This window comes from Malus domestica, chromosome 08 (assembly GCF_042453785.1).
Source record: "Malus domestica chromosome 08, GDT2T_hap1".
In the NCBI taxonomy this organism is placed as follows: domain Eukaryota; kingdom Viridiplantae; phylum Streptophyta; class Magnoliopsida; order Rosales; family Rosaceae; genus Malus; species Malus domestica.
Genome location: NC_091668.1, coordinates 10540255 through 10562891, shown reverse-complemented (window position 1 = coordinate 10562891; position 22637 = coordinate 10540255). Strand labels below are relative to the sequence as shown.

The 22637-nt window shown below is 43.1% G+C and overlaps 1 protein-coding gene across 1 annotated transcript; it reads right to left on the bottom strand.

The window, feature by feature from the left end:
• Positions 1–18738: 18738 nt before the first annotated feature.
• Positions 18739–19146, bottom strand: LOC114826264 (basic leucine zipper 34-like). Its single transcript, XM_029106338.2, has one exon. The coding sequence runs from the start codon at positions 19144–19146 to the stop codon at positions 18739–18741; it is 408 nt and encodes a 135-aa protein (XP_028962171.2).
• Positions 19147–22637: the final 3491 nt, after the last annotated feature.

Here is a 22637-nt window from a genome sequence, read left to right as displayed (position 1 = left end):
AATTAAGCTAATGAGTCATACAATGAAGCTCTGGGAGAGAGTCATTGAGCATAGATTGAGGCAAGAGACACGGGTTTCGGACAACCAATTCGGGTTCATGCCAGGGCGCTCAACCATGGAGGCAATCTATCTCTTACGAAGATTGATGGAAAGATATAGAGATGGGAAAAAAGATTTACACATGGTCTTTATAGATTTGGAAAAAGCGTATGATAGGGTCCCAAGAGACATTCTTTGGAGGATTTTAGAGAAGAAAGGAGTACGAGTAGCATATATCCAAGCTATACAGGATATGGATGAAGGAGCAAAGACTGCCGTAAGAACTCATGAAGGACAAACCGAAAGCTTTCCCATAACTGTAGGATTACATCAAGGCTCATCCTTAAGTCCTTACCTTTTTGCGTTGGTAATGGATGAGTTAACAGGACATATTCAAGGTGATATTCCTTGGTGTATGCTTTTCGCAGACGATATAGTGTTGATAGATGAAACTCAGGAAGGGGTAAATGCAAAGCTTAACCTTTGGAGAGAAGTGTTGGAATCTAAAGGTCTTCGCCTAAGCCGATCAAAGACAGAATATATGGAGTGCAAGTTCAGTGCAAATGGAGGCCAAAACGAGTTAGGGGTGAGGATCGGAGATCAAGAAATACCAAAGAGCGACCGTTTTCGTTACCTAGGATCTATCTTGAAAAAGAACGGAGAATTAGATGGAGATCTCAACCATAGAATACAAGCTGGATGGATGAAGTGGAAGAGTGCATCCGGCGTGTTGTGTGACCGCCGTATGCCACTGAAGCTCAAGGGAAAATTTTATAGGACGGCAATAAGGCCGGCGATGCTGTATGGCACAGAATGTTGGGCAGTGAAGCATCAACACGTACACAAAATGGGTGTAGCGGAGATGAGGATGCTTCGTTGGATGTGTGGGCACACGAGAAAGGATAAGATTAGGAATGAGGATATCCGGGGTAAAGTAGGAGTAGCCGAAATTGAAGGAAAGATGAGAGAAAATCGGTTACGGTGGTTTGGACATGTGCAAAGAAGGCCTACTGACGCTCCGATTAGAAGATGCGACTATGGGACAGAAGTTCAGGGCCGAAGGGGCAGAGGAAGACCTAGGAAAACTTTGGAAGAGACCCTAAGAAAAGACTTAGAGTACTTGGATCTAACGGAGGACATGACACAGGACAGAACACAATGGCGTTCTAAGATTCATATAGCCGATCCCACTCAGTGACTTGGATTTTCCAAGTCTCCAACCGAGAAGTTTTCCTCACTCGGGAAATTAAGGGAACACTACCTCAACCTATATGTTCCACTCACAAAGCTTCAACATACAAGCTTCAACAAAAGAAAATTCAAAGAACTTAGCGAAGAAGGCTTTGGTGTATTTAACACAATACGTTGAAATGAAGGAAAGCTTATTTATTGATATCCCCGATAAGTTACAAATATGTACATATACTTGAGTCAAAATAAACAAACAAGAGGGAGCCTTCACAAAGGTTGCTTAGGAGAAGTCTCAGCAGTCGGTAGAGCCCCTGAAAGAGAAGGCACCGGAGGGGGATCATTCGGAGCCTCAGTATTGGACAAAACCCTAGAAGGATGAGGCATCAGAGATTGATCATTTGGAGCTTCATTACGCGGTACAGCCCCAGAAGACGAAGGCAATAAATGCCTTTGGAACAAACCCACAAATCTCTGATGATCAAGTAAAACCTGACTGTCAGATTCCTTCATCTGGTCAAGCTTCCTCTTCATGTTTGTAGCATAGTCATGTGCGAGCCGGTGCAACTGTTTATTCTCATGCTTGAGCCCTCTAATCTCCTGTTTGAGACTCATCACTTCAGCCGCCAATGATTCAACTTGGCGGGTTCGAGCAAATAGGCGTTGGGCCATATTAGACACAGAACCTGCACACTGAACACTGAGAGCCAGAGAATCCTTAACAGACAACTCATCAGACCGTTTTGAAAGTAGTCTGTTATCTTTGGGAGTGAGAAGGTTCCTGGCCACTACCGCAGCGGTCATATCATTCTTCATCACGGAATCCCCAACGGTAAGAGGACCAATAGGGGAGACGAAGGATGGGCGCCATATGTTGTCTGGAGAAGGCGGGGCTGCCTCTTCAACAAGGTTCAAGTCAAAACGACGGTCGGAGGGGCCAGACATTTTCAAAGGTGTTGAAGAGAGAAGAGGTCGGACAAATCAAGATCTTAGAAGTGCAAGAATGGAGCTTCTACTGGTGGATATTCAAGTGTTCTTTGGAACTTAATGTCAGCCCCTATAAAAATCTGCACTCGACGAAGCTTCAGAAATCGAAGAGGCGCCTGCTCAGAAATCGAAGAGGCGTTTGCTTTCTCAAAAGCTGGGCTGCTCAGAGATTCTTAAAAGCTGGGCTGCTCAAAGACCACAAAGGCCGATCTCAGAAATCGAAGAGGCTTGCTTTCTCAAAAGCTGGGCTGCTCAGAGACCACGAGGGCCGATTTCAGAAATCGAAGAGGCACCTACTTTTCCAGCCTTGTCAGCACCTGTCACACGCACACTCAGCTTTGCGGAAATTATGGGCATTCTGTCGAAGATTTCTGGCGAAGTAGAAAGCACATGAATCGTACTGTTCAATCACCCACTTCCCACACGCAACAGTAGCTCATGGGTACCACAGATAACTTTGCCAAAGTTCTCTGACAAAGTTGAGACACGTGAAGCTTGCAGCTCCCACTACATCGCTCTGACCAAGAAGGGTAAAAGAATTGCAAAGAAACAACACTAACAAAGTTTAGACACATAAATTTTGAAGGTCTAGCAACCATATTATTACCCACAAGGGTAAATGAACAGTACCACTGCTGGATAATTGGAAAGTCCCGGTGTGTCAACCTCTGTGCTTCGTGGCAAGGTAGACTAGCAAACATGCCCAACCTTTACTCACATTCGAGAAAACACTCCTAACAAGATTGCTTGCTCCAAAATCGAAGAGGCACCGCCCTCCGAATCTCGAGAGCCAGACTCCCAACATGATTACTTTCTCAAAAATCGAAGAGAGGGTAAAGGAACAGTACCACTGCTGGATAATTGGAAAGTCCCTGTGTGTCAACCTCTGTGCTTCGTGGCAAGGTAGACTAGCAAACATGCCCAACCTTTACTCTCATTCGAGAAAACACTCCCAACAAGATTGCTTGCTCCAAAATCGAAGAGGCACCGCCCTCCGAATCTCGAGAGCCAGACTCCCAACATGATTACTTTCTCAAAAATCGAAGAGACACCGCTTTCCGAATCTCGAGAGCCAGACCCCCAGCAGGATTGCTTTCTCAAAAATCGAAGAGGCATCGTTCTCCGAATCTCGAGAGCCAGACCCCCGACAGGTCTGTAATCTTCACACGCAACATCAGCTTTCCAGATACCAAAAACCACTTTTTCAAAGTGCTCTGACAGAATTAAAACATGTGAAGCTGGCAGCTCCCACTACCGTGCTATAACCAAGCAGGGTAAAGGAATAGCATTATTACTTGATGTTAGGGAGACTCCTATATATGTCGACTTCCATCCCTAACGGACAGGCAGACCTGCAAAAATGCTCAACCCTTTCTCTTATCTGAGAGGGCACTCCCAACAAAGCCTTTCGAAATATTCAGCTTTTTTTCCCCCCGATAATACCTCTGTAAACAAGCTATACTAGAGCAAGAATATCTCATATCATCAGGGTTAAAAGCAAGAGTATCCCATATCATGCTTTTTCCCTGTCTTTTCCTTTGGCCTTGTTCTTACCTGCAAGACAAGGAGAAAGAGAGCAATCAGTCAGCACTTGGAATCAAGCTTCCAGCCAGGAACTGACTGCCTGGAACCCCTTACCTGATTACTTACCTGGCATTGCTCTCGAGTACTCATCTTCAACATCTTATGCTTCCAGGGAAGATACCGCATCTGCCTGAGGAACAGATAGGGCAAGTGAGAAGGATACAAGGAAGCATGTGGAGACAAGCGTAACAGCACACGTGCCGATACATCCACTACTCTATCAAAAGCAAAAGTATCCCATATCAGCAGGGTCGAACGTACTCTAGATTTGATGGACTTGTTTTGACCCTCAAATTCTTCAGTCGGCCTCATACTCTGGAGGAAACCAGAAAACCCTCCAGCCCAGTTCAAGAATAAGCCTGTGGAAAGTTACTTCTTCAAAAGCAAAAGTATCCCATATCATCTCTCCTCATTTTTCTTCTCTTTATCCTTCATGCTGCCTGCAAGATAGGGAGAATGTGAACAATCAGCCGGAGCTCTGATTGCTTACCTTGTCTGTCACCTCTTTCAGCAGATCCCTCAGCTCGGCGACTTGGGGGACTCCTACTACATGGTTTGTATCTCGCTTGACCAAGCATGAAACTACAAGTAAGCTTCAAGTGAAATTGATACATTACCTTGTGCATCTCCACCAGTTACAGATACCACCCTTGGATGGAGGAAAAGTACTTCCAGAGAAGATGCCACATCTACCTATGAGACAGATAAGGCAAGTCAAGACGATATCACACTCCGGTACTTAGAAGTTTCGTGGCTACGAGATCATTCTCCCACAATTTTTCCTAATGTCATTTGTACTAAATCATTCACTTGTACTCACTAAAGGAGAGCTTGAACCTATGTACTTGTGTAAACCCTTCACAATTAATGAGAACTCCTCTATTCCGTGGACGTAGCCAATCTGGGTGAACCACGTACATCTTGTGTTTGCTTTCCTATCTCTATCCATTTATATACTTATCCACACTAATGACCGGAGCAATCTAGCGAAGATCACAAAAAGTGACCGTTTTCGCTACCTAGGATCTATCTTGCAAGAGAACAGAGAATTAGATGGAGATCTCAACCATAGAATACAAGCTGGATGGATGAAGTGTAAGAGTGCATCCGGCGTGTTGTGTGACCGTCGTAGGCCACTGAAGCTCAAGGGAAAATTTTATAGGACGGCAATAAGGCCAGCGATGTTGTATGGCACAGAATGTTGGGCGGTGAAGCATCAACGTACACAAAATGGGTGTAGCGGAGATGAGGATGCTTCGTGGGATGTATGGGCACACGAGAAAGGATAAGATTGGGAATTAGGATATCCGAGGTAAAGTAGGAGTAGCCAAAATTGAAGGAAAGATGAGAGAAAATCGGTCCCGGTGGTTTGGACATGTGCAAAGAAGGCCTACTGACGCTCCGGTTCGAAAATGTGACTACGGGACAGAGGTTCGGGGCCGAAGGAGTAGAGGAAGACCTAGGAAAACTTTGGAAGAGACCCTAAGAAAAGACTTGAGTACTTGGATCTAACGGAGGACATGATACAAATGAGCGCAATGGCGTTCTAGGATTCATATAGCCGACCCCACTTAGTGGGAAAAGGCTTTGTTGTTGTTGTATTTATCGTGCGATTTCGCCCCCTTTAATTTTCCTAATGCCGTTAAAGATGCTCTGAGCCATTGCAAAAGATTGGATCTCCTATACCTGACGACTAAAGCTTTGCTTGTCGGAAGTGCACAAACCAAAGCATCGATCGTTTTTCCCCGACAATTTGCATTCCGTTGGGTAAAAGTTATTCGCCCAACGAAATATTATTTGTCGAACAAATGGTAATTGCTGGTAGTGCAAGAGAACAAGATGTAAGACATATTCTGAAATCACAACAACAAGACAGTAGGATCACGAATAAATTAAATCATTATAAAATAGAGATGAACTAATTATATTTAACTTATCTGTAGAATACGAAAGACATGGCTTTTCCGGATGACAAAGGATGAGTTCACAAGGTTGTCTTCTCCTTCCAATACTCCAAAATTGTGAGGAATTCAACGTATGGAAGCTGGGACTTAACCTAGTATTTATATACCATTAGGGTTCCTTATTAGCCGGCCTATTAACAGCTACGAAGTTCAACCCTCTCACCTTGATTGAGTCCTATCATGATGCAATATCTTTGTATTTGAACCTCTAGATGATTCTCCTAGATTAGCTGCAATGATTTAAGACTCCACAATTCTTACTAACAAGGACTCTTAATTTACTCAAATTGCACATCGCTGAATAATCAGGTGATTTGTTCATCAAGTAAACCATTTGTCACACATTGCCATTCACATAACTTTACACAAGAAGCATGTCTCTTTTCTCTCATCCACTACCCTCTTAGTCTTCCATAGGTATCGAACATTTGAGGGTTCCTAAGTTGGAACTTGGAGAACACATGCAAGGAAGATCAAGGGCAAGAAGCTTGGAGCTTGTAGGACGGAGCTTGGAGAAGTACCAACGAGAGCTTAGATAGAAAGCATGCTACAAAGGTAAGCTTCGAAACAAAATATCGTTTAGAAACTGAATTTTTTTCACTCGGGTTGTATTGAGTATTCAAAAGCTTATAAAATATAGAGTATTCACCCAACCACCATAAGTAAAGCTTATAAAATTCTACAAGTACACCCAGCACTTTCCACAAATACCCTTATTGAAACCCATTATCATTCACCTTAAGAATATGTAAGTTCACCAAACAATAGGGGTGCAATCTGGAATGGTGTTTCTAATTTTGACTGTAAAATTTTAGATTCCGAATATTTTTCAAAAATTGGTTGACTGAACTCGTCCCTGTGCATTCAACTCTTAAGTGTTTCAAACTTATTAAAGACTTTCAAGATATGTCAACTTTTTATAGTAATTTTCTCAAATTATATATATTCTTTAAGAAAAATTGATATATTATTGACTGAATGAAGATTATATCAAATCTTAGTCAAGGAGATATTGAATAAAGTTAGGAGGCTCCTCAAACCAAACTAGTTCATTGCCAATTGACAAGGCAAACCTAGCCAATCTACGTGCAACACCATTACATGTTCTAGGTGTATGCAGGAACTCCGTGGTGTGAAGAAGGCGATAGGTGACGTCCTCAGCAAGAAGCCCCATGGCAGACAAACTCCCAGAATGATTGCCGATGAGAGTAACAGCTTGTGAGGAATCACTCTCCACCACCAGGCGGTGAACCCCGAGTTGCTGTGCAAGTCTCACACCTGCCAGAACTGCCCACAACTCCGCTTGAATCACTGATCCCACTCCCATCTTCCTCCACACACCAGCTGCCAAAAAATTCCCACGCTATATTTTGTAATCAACTTTTGTATTTATTCTTAATTTTGGATACATTTTGTTCACTGTCTTATATTGAATGTATACTTATATAACACAAAGTTAATTGAATTTATACATATACATATACCAAATATTAATAAAAATCAATAAATTGCATGACTGAAAAAGTTAGAAAATATTAAAAAACTTATAAATTATATGAATTTCTAAATTAAGTTTCAAAATTACTGAAATTACTCAGATTCCGAAAATTCCGGATTTGAAAGGTGTGACCTGATCCAACCCGATTCCAAAATTTTGGAACGGAAGTTGAAAAGGTTATTTTAGATATGTTCCTTCCGACAAATACCCCTACAACAAACACCCGCATACAACCCACATGCCTCAACGTTCTTTAAAATCTTGAAACAAAAAGTGAAAGATCTAGGTTGAAATTTGGGTGTATAAATATGTGTTTGTAAATGGATGACGAAAATTCATGGAAAAAATGAATCGAGTTGAGTGCGGTCTTGGTTGACTAAACTCGTCTCTATGCATTCAACTCTTGAGGTCTAAATATTAATGTAGTTGTTTAGCAAGGGACTTCTAAATATATTATATGAAGGACGTGCTATTTTGAAGTACTATGTTGGCGTTAGGATTACTGTAGCCACTGGTGACACACCCCGACCTGAATCGAGGCATGCTGGCCGTCACGTGAGGGTGACGTAGCCATGTGCGCAGTGTGGAAGTGATAATGATATGAAAATGTGAGTAATTAAAAACCAAACTAACTAATTTACACTAGAGAAATATATCACTGTGTGAGAGTGTTTAAAGTGGGGATACAATACTCAAAGCGTAGTCATCCTAGGTGCAATCCAACAACTAAGCATTAATTATACAAAACATGAAAGAAAGTTCCTACATGTACTTAAAGATTGTCAGAACCGCCGTAGAGTCCTTGTGAGCCACCACTACAAACGTCTAGCTAGAACCTGGAGGGGCGCAAAAATAGAAAACATGAGTGGGCAAAAACAAAGCTTTGAAAACACATTTCTTTTTCAAATATAATAACCCTTCACCGTAAAACCCGTATAATTTCCCAGAAAATAAAAATACATACGTATATAGAAATCATGCTCAAGAGCAGTGGAAACCAAGTAGATGCCATGTCAAATATCTCAGTAATAAATATGTAAGCCAGGTGATGTGAATCAATGTAAAATGATATGTCAGCCGGAGTCACCTAACATGACCTGTACGGCTGAATCTATAGCTCATCTACCAATCTAACAATTCTTGCACACGAGTTGGAACCACCTAATGTGGTATGTACTACAGGCTGGGTGTAAATAGGTATGCTCAAGTGCTATGATCACGTGAAGGCTGTGCGAAGTATTGTAAGTCACCTACGAGTCGGAACCACCTAATGTGGTCTGTACAACAGGCTGACATCTGCCTTGGATTCAAGGTGAGCGTGTGATGCGGGAGGTGAACGATCACGTGAAGGCTAGGCCCTGGCCTCAGGCGGAGCACTAACACCGGGGTGCAGGATAATGAACATTAAACGCATCTAGGCATAACCATACATAATGCTAGTCAATATCATCAATATGCACTCACCTGAAGCTTACCTGGGTGTCCGTAGCGTCATACAATATTATGCATATCTATACTAATGCATATACTAAAATGTGATGCAATTGACATGACATTTAAAAATGTAACTCCATTTAAAATAGTTTTTGGGAAAATGTAAAGCATATATACATATATATAGAAAACCAAAAGCCCACTCACTGGTATGTAGCAGGGTCGTAGCCCCCAATTCTTGTCTGGCTACGCTCGTCCTCCGAATATGTCTCACTTATATGTGAAACAACTGATTAAACGTTAATTACTAAGCATGTTGATACACAAAATCCAGAGGATCTTGGACCAACGTAAATCCGGCCGTGAATCACAAAAACACTCAAGAACACAAAGATGTATCGTGGTTCACCCCAATGTTTGGGCTACGTCCACACTGATGTTGATTATGCATGTATGTATAGATTACAATAGATCGGCAAGGGAGCTCTCTGTGGATGCCGCCTTTGCCATTTTCTCTCTGTTTGGCCGAGAGGGTATTGCCCTCTATATTGTTGTGAGGGTTGAGTATGAGACTCTTTGGATCTTCTGGATGTGAGGGTGAGACCCAGAGACGAGGCCCAAAGACAAGGCCCAATATATGGTACCAACAGGAGTCCCCCAAGTCTTCAGTCAAGAGAGACTTTTGGTTGGAGACTTCAAATCCAATCCATGTATGGGCTGAAGTGGCTAGATGTTTTGAACCAGTACTCAACACAAGGCAATGCTCAACATAAAGCAATACTCGGCTAAAGGTATTACATGTTACGAGACTGCTCGGCTGGAGGCGATACTCGTTGCGAGGCTGCTTGGCTAGAGGCCATGCTCGCGGCAAGACGGTTGCTCGGCTAGAGGCGATGCTCGTTGCGAGGCTGCTCGGCTAGAGGCTATGCTCGCTGCGAGGTTGCTCGACTTGTGGTATTCCTCATTGCAAGTATCTACTTTATGTCGACATGCACTCATTATGAGTTGATTCTCTACATGATTTGGGTCCGCTTGTCGGGTTCGCATATTGGGTTCTTTTAATCAGCAACAATGTTGATCAATGGATCTAGTTACTCAATAATTCCTGACAATAAATGACAGTATAAGTATGACCGTATAATGAATAAATCAAATTGACAAAGTTTGTCAAGGCAAAATATTGTACTATGTGTCTTCTATAAATAAATAATTTATTCAGTCGTGTGGTAAATCACATGTTGTATAAGTGACATAGTTTAAAGGCAATCATATGTCACTAGGTAATGAATAAATATTGCACGTGTATTTGGGTTAAATATGTGTCACTAGGTGCTGAATAATATATATACACATATTATATTTTCCTTCGTGGGGCTGTTCTGGGATAGTGGGTTGTTTGTCCCTTTATGATGAAGGTTTCATCATAACGTTTAAATAATAAAGGTTACTTTCATCATAACATATATCAATAACATATTAAATAAATGATGAAAACATAATTGTGGATGCAAATTTCTTCCTCCTCGATCTTGGATGATTTTGCACCTACAAAACAATTAACACCTTAGGTTAAGGCCAAGAGCCTCACGCGCCCACGATGAATGGGGTGGGGGGGCTTTGGCCGAAGAACCTCCGATGCCAAAGTTAGAATTTAGAGAGAAAGAGTGTTTAGAGAATTTTGGGATTTTTGCCAAAGTGTTGGAATGGGTTTTTGGTGGAAATGGGAGCATATATATAGGGATAGGAGGTGGCTTAATTTAGCAATTAATATATTAATTAAGAATAATATATTAATTGGTTAATTATCAATATAAAGGGAATGTTTTTATGACTTTCATGGCATGATCAGCTAATCAATCAAATAATGGTTGAAAAGATTAGCTAACCAATGTAAAAAAGGCAAATTGTGGTAGGAAATCAAAGGGAATGGCCGGCCCCCATTTTGGAGAAGGACCAACGGCTTTTAGGGTGATTTTTGGCTTTTAATTGATAATTTAATTGAAAATTAATGAGTTTATTAGGTAATAATCCCATTAATTTGTCAATTAACTCAATTTATGTGGAATATTTGGTAGGTTATAGAATGGTTATTTAATTATTTGGCTAGGAAGGAAAGTGAGGTTAAAATATATGAAATGAGATAGGTTTTGAATTGTTACCTCTTTTGGAGCATTTTTTAATTGGTTGAGGATGATTACCCACTACTTGCGCGTAGGAATCCCGTTATACCTCAAGGGTATTTTTGTCTTCTTTTGTCCCAAAGTCCACGTGTCACTTAGTGAATATTTTTGGCTCCACAAATGCCCCCACACCTGTTGGGCTGCTCGCAGAAAAGGGCAACAGGTGTAGAGATCTTCTTGCTTTAGGAAACTTAAGACTGCTTCCTATTTTGATGTTGATTCTCTCTTTAATAGGAAATTAGATCCTTCTAGGAAAAGGAAATAAATTTCTCTCAAAGCCTATTTAAGTCCACCTTAAGTGGGTTATTAAATCAACTTTGGAGAGCGATTTATTCTACCCTAGAAGAGAGAGATAGCTTAGAGGATATTTGTTCCCCCTCCTCTAGCAATCTTCTACATCTTGCCCGTGTAAAGGACCGTCTTTCGTTGCTTTCTTCATCTTCTTCGTGCCGCACCAATGTAAGAAAAATTTAATTTTTCTTGCCTTATTCTTGGATAGTGCTATTGCGGGGTAGCCGTCGGGGTGGTGCGGCAGGTCGGCTGGCAGGGGCCAGGAGCTGGCTCGACATGGGTTGAGGAGATGTTGTGGTAGGGACCACTGCTTGGGTAAATTGGCTTGGCTTGAGCCAAGGGCAGCTTGTGCAGCTGGGGTCGAGGATTGTGGCGTTGGGACGCAGTGTTAGGCGAGCCGCATGGCTCATGTCATTTGGGCTCTTGGACCTGACTCGGGCCAGGCTGGCGATTGAGAGAAATAAGGAGATTGCGGGTCTCATGGGCTGCTGGAATGTTGGGCATGCAGGCCTCCTGCCTGCTGGAATGCTGGGTTGAGATCCCCTGCTGAGTACCATGAATGTCGTTGGCTGCTTAGTCCTCTTTGCTGAAAGAAATGTGGGCTGCTCCAGAAAAATGAGGTAAAGATGATCAAGGCGGATGCATTGGCTCGTCTGATCGCTGTCGTGGAGCTTACTATGAATGAAGATGGAAAGAAGAGATCTTCCCTGCCTGCTTATGAGATGCCAGTTAAGAAAAAACTAAAGACTTCTTCTGCTGCTCATGAGGGTCCGCCTGCTACCGAGAGGTATGTGATTGACATGACTTCTTCCAATGGGAAGAAAAATAAGGCTGCTAGATCTGAGCATGTGGCGTCTTCCAAGTTGAGAATGGCTAGTACAATTGTGGATAAGATTGCTCAGCGTAAAGGTTTTATCATGCCCCCAGTGCCGAAGTCTGTACCAGGACGTTCTTTGGGAGCCAAGTTTGGTTCACCTTTGTAGAGACTTGTTATTATGAAGAGTGGTAAGGTGGACTCTGCTGCTAAAGTGGCGCCAAAGCCTGCTCCCTTTGCTGCTGAGATTGATTCGCCTCAGATTCAAGATCTTAAGCTTGCAATTTCTGAGCTTCGTTTTGCTGCTTATGCTAAGAAGGGAGTGGATGAGCTTCTCTATTTCTCCAGAAGACTTGCTTGCTTTTATTTTTGAGGCTTCCATTGGTGAAGTAGTTGGAGAAGTTAGTGCCCAAACTGGGGTAGCCGGGGGTGAAGAGCCGGATGATGCCGCTGCTAAGAGTGTTACGACTGTTGAAGGTGTGGCGACCGAGTAGTCATGGGATGTCCAAGCTGCTGTAGTGTAGTATTTTAGGTAGCCTTTAGGATTTTCTTTGTTTTTCCTTGTAGCTCTTGTTTTGCTTGAACTTCTTCGGCCTTTGCTAGTTGTTTATAAATATGTTTTCCTTCGTTTTTCTTCATCTTCACTTCTTTTGTTCATGCCCTAACCTTTAGACTTGATAGACCAGTGGCAGGCATGCTACTTTTTTATAAGCAGACAAGCTCGCGTAGCCTATGCAGCCGTAGGTGTTGGTGTAGAACTTTGCAAAGTTGTTAGCCATAGGGTTGGCAGCCGGATGCTTTACTTACAGAAGCAGACAAGTTCACGTAACCACTAGGTTGTTAACCTTGACTTTCTTCAATTCCGTAGGTTGCGTAGCAAGTATCACAACACTTTAGGACTTGGTGTAGGTTGTTCCGCGCTTGGCAGAGGTGAAGCTTATCGACTACGTAGCATGTCGGCAGTGGATAAAACTTCGTATATGCGCGCTAGCTTGTTTAACCTTTCACAAGAATGTGCGGTTGCATAAGTCTAGCGCGGCTTTACTGCTTAAAGGGCAAGCCGTAGGCAGTCTTCCGGAATCCGTAGGCTACCTTAGTGCACTCGGTAGCAGCTTTAGGATTCCAGGGCAGCCGTCCATCGAATGTACTGCGTAATGTGCCCTCTCCGTCTCTAGGGCCCGGCTCCCCACGGATTAGGCCAAGAGACCCAAAATCCTTCAGTTAGCTAAGCCTTGAAAAAGACCATTGCGGCTACTTCTAGGAATCCCGGCGCATGCCATCGTGCATCTAGTTATACTAGGGCAGCCAAGCTCATCCACGTCTGGATATTCGGAGTGTAAAGTGTATCCTCCCGTCTTGGAGAGCTGACCTATATGGGTGTAGGGGAATTGGTTTACCCTCTCGCACTGGAGAGCATGGTTGGTCCATCGGGGGGCGCAATTCCTGCGATGGGTCCCTAAGAAGGGCGCAGTCTTCTTTTGAAGTGTCGGAGTGATCAGTTGTTATAAGCATGCAGCCGAGCCAAGTTGTGATTACTTCTGAATTCCTCATTGAAAAACGAGTGAAACGAACGAGAACTTAGCTGTAAGGTAGGAACTGCATAACAACTGGATAGTCATCGACTTGTGAGGTGGTGCCCGTCGAGCTTCTTGAGTCTTCGGGCTTTGATGTAGTGGGAGGTCACACATGGTACTTCTTCAGATTGTAGGCGCTCCACTACTTTTCGATCTTTTTATCGTTTCATGGTAGCGGGGGTATAATTACTCTTGCCGCCTATTCTGCTGAGCTTGTACAGACCTTCCCAGATGAGATCCATCTTTTTGGATGTTTCGGCCTGCCTATTGCCTTGAGGATATCTCGGCATGGACATATGCTGCTTGATGCCATATTTTTGGAAGAACTTCGCCAAATCTTTGCCCACGAATTGCAGGCCGTTGTTAGTGACGATGGATTAAGGGATGCCAAATCGGTAAATGATGTTCCTCCATATGAAGCGCTCTATGTCCGTCTGAATCATGGTCGTCATGGGCTCTGCTTCCACCTATTTGGTGAAGTAGTCGGTTGCCACGAACCTCGGTTGCCACGAACCACGGCTGCTCACGAGCCTTTGTAGTTGGATGCGCCGTTGACATGCGAATGCCAGAAATCTCCATTGAGGGAATATGTGCGGCTAAAGTGTGATCGACTGCCTTCGGGGCATCGTTGGGCCGAGTTGTTACGTTCGTCAGAAAACTTTGCATCTGCCAGGGTTTACGCCTTTATCGTCGCCGGTTTGGATTCGGCGGAATAGTGCGTCATGATGATGACTGCAGGTAACTGTAGAATACAGGTAGTCGGGCCCCCAGCTCTTCTCGCATGATGGTAGAGCTTATTGCTACTTTAGATACCGTCAAACATGCGAATAAGTCCTCCGCTGCTTCTAGGGAGGTGATGTCGGGTACTTCTTCAAGTCCTTGAATATGCATTGGCAAGCCTCATCCCAAAGTGCATGCTTCTCTGCTAAAGTAAAAGAGTCTGCCAGAGTTAGATATTCTTTCATGATCAATTTTCTGAATAGCGGGTGGTCTGCTGGAAGTCCTTTTTGGAAGGCTGCTCTAGCTATCGAGTCGTTGCATCCGACTATTTTTGCCTTCTCTACTTTGAACCTCCTCACATAGTCGCGAAGCGACTCCTTTGGGTTCTTCTTGACGTCGAACAAATGGTCAGACTTCTTTTTGATCGAGTGATAGGATGAATATTCTTTGGTGAAAACCAAAGAAAGTTCATAGAAATTCCGGATGGATTGTGGCGACAGGGTGTAGAACCAATCTTGCGCCTCGCCTTGTAGAGTGGTGGCAAATATCTTGCACATGAGATCACCGTTGTTTCGATAAAGGATCATTGCACTTTGGTAACGTTTTAAGTGTCTCTCCGGGTCTTCATCCCCTTTGAAAGATGTGAAATGTGGCATGCTGAACTCGCGTGGAGGCTCTGCCTGCTCGATCTCCTCCGTGAAGGATGACCTGCTTATGTTGGTTATGTTCCGTCGTAGTGCCTCGTCGGTGACCTCGTTGCGTTGGAAATCATGTAATCGCTTGGTCAAGAGTCTCTTCTACTTCTTCCTGAATTTGCCTTTGTTGGGGTAGCGGAGCTCTCGGCTGCCCCCAGTCATGACTTGCTGGTCTAGGCTGCTCTTCTATGTGTTTGGCTCGTCTATGCCGCGGATGCAGTGCATGTGGTGCGTTCCTAGTAGGCGAGCGAGTTCTTCGCATGCTGCTGGTTGAACTTAAGCTGGATTGAGTGACTGCTTCTCTCCGTCCGTCGTGCTGCCTACTCTGATGTGAGGTGGATGACGCTTCTTGTGGCTTAGCTGCGAATAGACACTTTGCCTGGAAGGTTGTTCATGTTGACTATCGGAGTATGACCCCAACCGTGAATGTATGCTCCTCCGTGGGCCTAGTCGAGAGTGCATGCTCATTCGCGCTCTAAGACGAGAATGTACACTGCCCAAACGTTCGGCTCGTGGCTGGTCGAGTGGCTGCTTGCCGGGATGCTATTGGAAATGTCCGTCTGCCCTTGTCCTACTTTGGGATACCTCGTCCAGGGTACGTTGGATCCCGATGCGTTGCAAAAGTTGATTCACCAAGGTTGTCTGTTGTACAAGGTCGCTCGTCAACTCTATGACTTGTCGAGACAAGTGTTGTTCGCCATTTGGATTGGAAGAGCTTGGAAGGAATGCGCCTCATTGGGCAGTGGAAGGGTGGTAGACTCTGGGCGCGAGATTTAAGTTGGGAAATGTCAAATCTGCAAAAAAATATGGTGAGAATGCTCCCGGCTCGATGGTAGGTCCAGATGGTTGAGATAGTCTTGGGCCGACTTGGGCTGCTTGGAAAGCCACGGGAGCAGTCTGGGCCTTGAGAGTGGGCTGCTCGTCGGGAGCAGGCTGGGTCACGAGAGCAGGCTGCTTGGCAGGAGCAGGTTGGGCCGTGAGAGTTGGCTGCTCGACGGAAGCAGGCTGGACCACGGGAGTGGGCTGCTCGTCGGGAGCAGGCTGGGCCACGAGAGCAGGCTGCTTGGCAGGAGCAGGCTGGGCCACGGGAGTGGGCTGTTCGACTGAAGCAGGCTGGGCCATTGGAGTGGGCTGCTCGTCGGTAGCAGGCTGCTTGGCAGGAGCAGGCTGGGCCACGGGAGTGGGCTGCTCGACGGAAGCAGGCTAGGTCATAAGAGCAGGCTGCTTGGCAGGAGCAGGTTGGGCCGTGAGAGTGGGCTGCTCGACGGAAGCAAGCTGGACCACGGGAGTGGGCTGCTCGTCGGGAGCAGGCTAGGCCACGAGAACAGGCTGCTTGGCAGGAGCAGGCTGGGCCACGGGAGTGGGCTGTTCGACTGAAGCAGGCTAGGCCACGGGAGTGGGCTGCTCGTCGGGAGCAGGCTGCTTGGCAGGAGCAGGCTGGGCCACGGGAGTGGGCTGCTCGACGGAAGCAGGCTGGGCCACATGAGTGGACTGCTCGACGAAAGCAGGCTGGACCACGGGAGGGGGCTGCTCATCGAGAGCAGGCTGGGCCACGAGAGCAGGTTGCTTGGCGGGAGCAGGCTGGGCCATAGGAGTGGGCTGCTCGTCAGGAGCAGGCTGGGTCACGAGAGCAGGCTGCTTGGCAGGAGCAGGCTGGGCCGCTAGAGCAGGTTGCTTGGCGGGAGCAGGCTGGGCGGCGAAAGCAGGTTGCTTGGCGGGAGTAGAATGCTAGAATGTGATGCAAGCGAATGCGAGGCTTGGGCCCGGGCCCGTGCAAACTTGGATGGCACGACTTGGGCCGTGGCCTTGGTGTCGTGAGCCTTGGATGGCACGGCTCGAGCCGTGGTGAAGGCACCATGGACCTCGCCACGGGTGGCTACCGAGGTAGCCACCGTGGTGGTTCCCATGGTGGAAACTCGTGGTGGTGGTGCTGCTCCACTTATTGTCGCATTTAGCCTCACGGATCTCCGCAATCCCATTTCTTGAACATTAGAATTTTCACTCGTGGAATTTTCTAAATTTCTAGCCATTATATTTTGCTTATACGTTTTATCAAAGAACCTTTGCAAGTAAAAAATTCTAATAATAAGAACGTATGAAAAATATTCAAATGGACTAGAAAATAAAGAAAAAACCTTTTTATGCGAGAGTCTTCTACGAGTATGGATTTCAGTTCTCAATGAAAGCACCAATTTGTGGATGCAAATTTCTTCCTCCTCGATCTTGGATGATTTTGCACCTACAAAACAATTAACACCTTAGGTTAAGGCCAAGAGCCTCACGCGCCCACGATGAATGGGGGGGGCTTTGGCCGAAGAACCTCCGATGCCAAAGTTAGAATTTAGAGAGAAAGAGTGTTTAGAGAATTTTGGGATTTTTGCCAAAGTGTTGGAATGGGTTTTTGGTGGAAATGGGAGCATATATATAGGGATAGGAGGTGGCTTAATTTAGCAATTAATATATTAATTAAGAATAATATATTAATTGGTTAATTATCAATATAAAGGGAATGTTTTTATGACTTTCATGGCATGATCAGCTAATCAATCAAATAATGGTTGAAAAGATTAGCTAACCAATGTAAAAAAGGCAAATTGTGGTAGGAAATCAAAGGGAATGGCCGGCCCCCATTTTGGAGAAGGACCAACGGCTTTTAGGGTGATTTTTGGCTTTTAATTGATAATTTAATTGAAAATTAATGAGTTTATTAGGTAATAATCCCATTAATTTGTCAATTAACTCAATTTATGTGGAATATTTGGTAGGTTATAGAATGGTTATTTAATTATTTGGCTAGGAAGGAAAGTGAGGTAAAAATATATGAAATGAGATAGGTTTTGAATTGTTACCTCTTTTGGAGCATTTTTTAATTGGTTGAGGATGATTACCCACTACTTGCGCGTAGGAATCCCGTTATACCTCAAGGGTATTTTTATCTTCTTTTGTCCCAAAGTCCACGTGTCACTTAGTGAATATTTTTGGCTCCACAATAATGATGTCTGCTGAAAAGAAAAAGTAAAATGTTTTATTTCTTTTGGCAGAGAAAAGAGAGAGATGCAGAGAGCCTACACAATGAGGAGCTACTGCTCCATTCGTCAATCATCACTCCACTAAAGTATGTATATATATATATATATATATAACTTTATGTGATGTGCTTTGTAATGTTTTTTACTGTGAGCATGTGATAAAATCATTACATAATGTAAATGGTGTAGTGGATGTACAGACTTTTACCACATTTTATAATAATGATCACTGTGATATCACATGTAAAGGAACGATTATATTATTTAACTAATATGCCATCATGTTAATAGATAATAATAAAGTAATAAAATAACAAAAAAAAGAATCTTATCTTGCTGTGTTCTGTGGCTTTTTTAGAAAAGCCTTTTCATGATGAAAGTTTCATTGTTGGTGGGCATCTTCTGGCACACTTTGATGCTTTTCATTTTTTGAATACTGAGGACGGCAAGCTCCACGTTACTGTTAGAAAATCAAACGCTTTGCAATACTAGTGCTGCTGTGGGACTCTTATCTTCCTGTTTCCGTGGTTTTTTCAGAAAAGCCATTTCCCATGTTCTCGAACTCCTCGAAAGCGAGCTCCGGATGCTCATGGATTCTCTGCAAGCTAGTTCTCCATGGCTTTTCCCGTTGCTTTTTGGAGAAAGTGGAGCACCATCTCTTGGCTCTTTTAGGATCAATTTTCCTACCATTGAATGTGGTTTGTAGTTCGCATTGGCTTTCCCCCTCTTCAAATTCATTCTTTAGCTGCTTATTAATCCCTGCATTTCTTTCTCATCGTCATTGATGCTATCATGATCGGAAGGTGTGGACGGATTCGACGATGACCCCGTGGGTCCCACTGTTGCGGCAGCGACAGAGATTTCATCGGTGGTGAACATGGACATGAACTGTTCGTCGTCAAACCTATCAAACTTGTGATTATTGTTAGCGTGCGAGTATGAGTGCGAGCCTGGAGGTGCAGCGGAGACGAGGCATTCTTCCTGCATTGGTGCCTCGAGGAAGGTGGTGGAGTCGCTGACGGATCTCCAGTGGGATCCCCGTCTTACCGACGAGAAGTCGAGGAATTCAGCGACCCAACAAGGGTTTTGAGACGTGGTGGCGGCTGTGGCATTTCCATTTGGTGAACAGCCGCCCAATGAAGGCGGCATCTTCTTGGAATGTTGAAATGATGACATATATATAGAGAGAGAGATCTGAGAATTGTGAAGCTTGTTCGTAGCTGTTGCCGTGAAGGGGAGCTGAGATCCTAACCAACTTAATTACCTCACACACATGCACATATTATAGTTGTCATCCTCCCTCAATCTCATAGTGAGGCTTGCCAAGTTTGAGATTGTTATAGTGTGTTTGGTACAAAGGAGTAGACAAACCCTTTGTAAGAATATCAGCAAATTGTTCATTCGAGGAAACAAACTACACTTGCAGAAGCTTCTTTACAACCCTTTCTCGAACAAAATGTACATCAACCTCAATATGTTTGGTCATCTGATGCATGACTGGATTGTAAGTAAGGGCTATGGCATAGAGATTATCACAAAACAGTGTTGTTGGACAAGAAACATCAATCTGCATAAATTGAAGAAGCTGTTTGATCTAATCAATTTCTGCTGAAATACTTGAAAGGGCTCGGTATTCAGCATCTGTAGATGATCGAGATACTGTATTTTGTTTCTTAAAGGACCAAGAAATAGGATTTGGCCCTAGAAACACAACTAAACCTATGGTAGACCTTTTGTCATTAGGATCTCCAGCCTAGTCAGTATCACTAAATGCATGAAGATTCAAGTCTCTTTTGCTAAACTGAATTCCAAGCTCATTAGTACCTTTTAAATACCTGAGAATTCTCTTCACATCAACATAATGAGAATCCATAGGACAGTGCATGAACTGACAAACTTGATGAATTGAGAATGAGATATCAGGCCTAGAATTATCCAAGTAAGATAATTGGAATGATCAATCTTGGAGAGGAAGAAAGTATAGTTGTAGAGAGAGAAAGTATATTTTTTGTGTTTTGAATTGAATGAATACAGATTACACTTATACACTATGTATATATCTAGTTACATTGCTTAACTACTAAGCTAATACAAGACTCTCAAGATGTTGACACTTGTCACAATCTCAACACATAGGATCCTAACCAACTTAACTACTTCACACACATGCACATATTATAGTTATTTGATCGTGCATTTTCCAAGTAATCACTGGCCTGCACCCAGCTTTAAATCCCATTTTGCAAGCATCAAGGCAAACATAAAGTCTCTGAAAGAATGGAGGATTTGCATGCACTTTCATAGTACTTCCAACATTGGTTTGTATAACTTCTTCACAATATTCCCAAACCTTACCATATTGCTCTGCAATTGACCCCCATATCATTTCTTAGGCTTTGTGTCTTGCCCTGAAACACTGATCTAAGGATATCTCCAATTCCATCTCCCTCTTAATTATGGTTTGCAAATTTTTGCATCTGTTCGTGGATCACCTCTAAACCTATGAATGTATTTTTCAGCCATGAGTTTGAAAGTGAAATGTTTATTTCTCCATACCTGACTACATGTATGCTCGTCAACACGTACTTTGATTTGCCAAGTGGTGTCATTTTGCATCTGACTAGCATGCAATCTCCAAGGGCAAGGTTTTGCACACAAAGCTGTAACTCTTCTTCGGTCATTCTTTTTTAAACCATTGTCGTAACCACCAAGAATTAAGTATCGCTTCACTGTTTTTTTTTTTTTTTTTAAATTTCACGGTTTGCAAACCTTATTCTAATCTTCAAACTAGGGTTTTCCATATCTGTGCTTGCATTAAACTCAGGATCCCTCTCACTAGATTGTTCTTCATCATTTGAATTTACAGGGCTATGTAATTCCTCAGTTGGCAGCTCTTTTTCTATTGGGAGATTCTCAGTAGCTACGTTTTCAAGTAGAATTGTTTCGTCTACACGATCCCTCGTAATAGTTCCTGATAATGGCAAGTCCACATATTTATCAAATAGCAAATTATCATCTTCTATAACAGCATCATTCTCACTGTCATAGAGCTCGTAATCAAAATCATCACTATCTGTTCCATGCTCGTAATGAAAACCATTAGTGCACTACCCATTCTCTTGTACAAAAGTTTCATATGGACCATGACCTTCCTCACTAGCAATTACATTATCATTCACACCAACCCGCTCCTTATTGTTCACTTCATCAGGGTGTGAATAAGTTGCTTGAGAGAATAATTCTACTGGTACTTGAGAGAACACATCATCTGGTATCTCATCAAATACATTGGAATAATTTGATGTTTGATCTTGAGGGGGTTCTGTAGCTATATGTGGTGTATCAACATCATGCTCTACATAAATAGTCATCTCCCTTGATCTAGGTATAAGCTTCACCATGTCCGTTATGTCACTGTTAGAAACTAGTGGATGCAAACCATGTTCGGGCTTTTCTCCGAGTTTAGTATAATGGTATTTCTTCACATTTGTATATCCAACCTCTTCCATCATGTACTTTAGTTCAATCGTTGACAACAAATCGGGATCCACATTGTCAAAGTACACTGTCTACCACCGAAATATGTATGCTTGGGCAATATCATCAATTGCCCTCCACATATAAACTTCAGAGTTAACCTATTAGTACCTATAATTAAAATAAAATTGCATACTTTATCAAACAAATGGCAGTGCACTATATGACAATAAAGTTGCATACTTTAATTAAACAAATGCAAATTTCAAAGGTAACCGACAAGCGATGGAATGTGGAATCCAAAAAAGCAATAAGATTTGTTCTATTGCTATTAAACAACTAATTGGCTTTTTGCCTTCTAGTTTGCTTTGTTTGTTTCCTTTTTGTTGCCTTCTTCCCTTTCAAAACCCTACACATAAACCCCTATATATACCACTAAGAAGGAGACCGACTGGAAAAAAGAAAATAGAACCCATGATTCATCCAACAAAAAACCATCAACTCCAGCCTTTGAAGCATAATAAGGAGGAGACCTTCAAGCATAAAACCGCACATGGTGGACGATTACGAACAAACGATTTTCAAAATAGAACAATCACCTAAAGTTATCAAGATTGTAGCAATACATGGGTACGTTGGTGCGATGTCTCCCTCAATTTTTCACTTAGCCATTGATGTGGCTTTTCAAACATAAACCAAACCTCTGGGTATGTTCGTGCTTTAGAATTGGGAACGGGTTTGATCTTGAGGGGGTTCTGTAGCTAAGCTATTGGCATGCTACTAATTATGAAATGACCATCTTATCCTCTTATGAGACTATTACCAATGGAGGGATAACGGAAGTTTTAATTTTGGGTATAAATCCTAACAGACTTAGACCACAGGGGTTTAAATTCGAATTTTTTTACCACAGGGGTTACCTTATGAATACCTTATGACCACGGGGACTATTTATTCGATTAGGCCATGTTGATACGGAACCAACCTCAAGTATACCCATTCACCCACCTAAAAAACTCTTTCAGGCCTATGTTTATTTGCATGCACTGTCATTCGATTTTGAGCAGCTGTCAAATTTATTTTTAACAAGGACATCATCGTATTTCTTTCCAATAAACTCATGTCCACCATTTCCAACTTAGTTGTTCCAGCTTCATAAACTG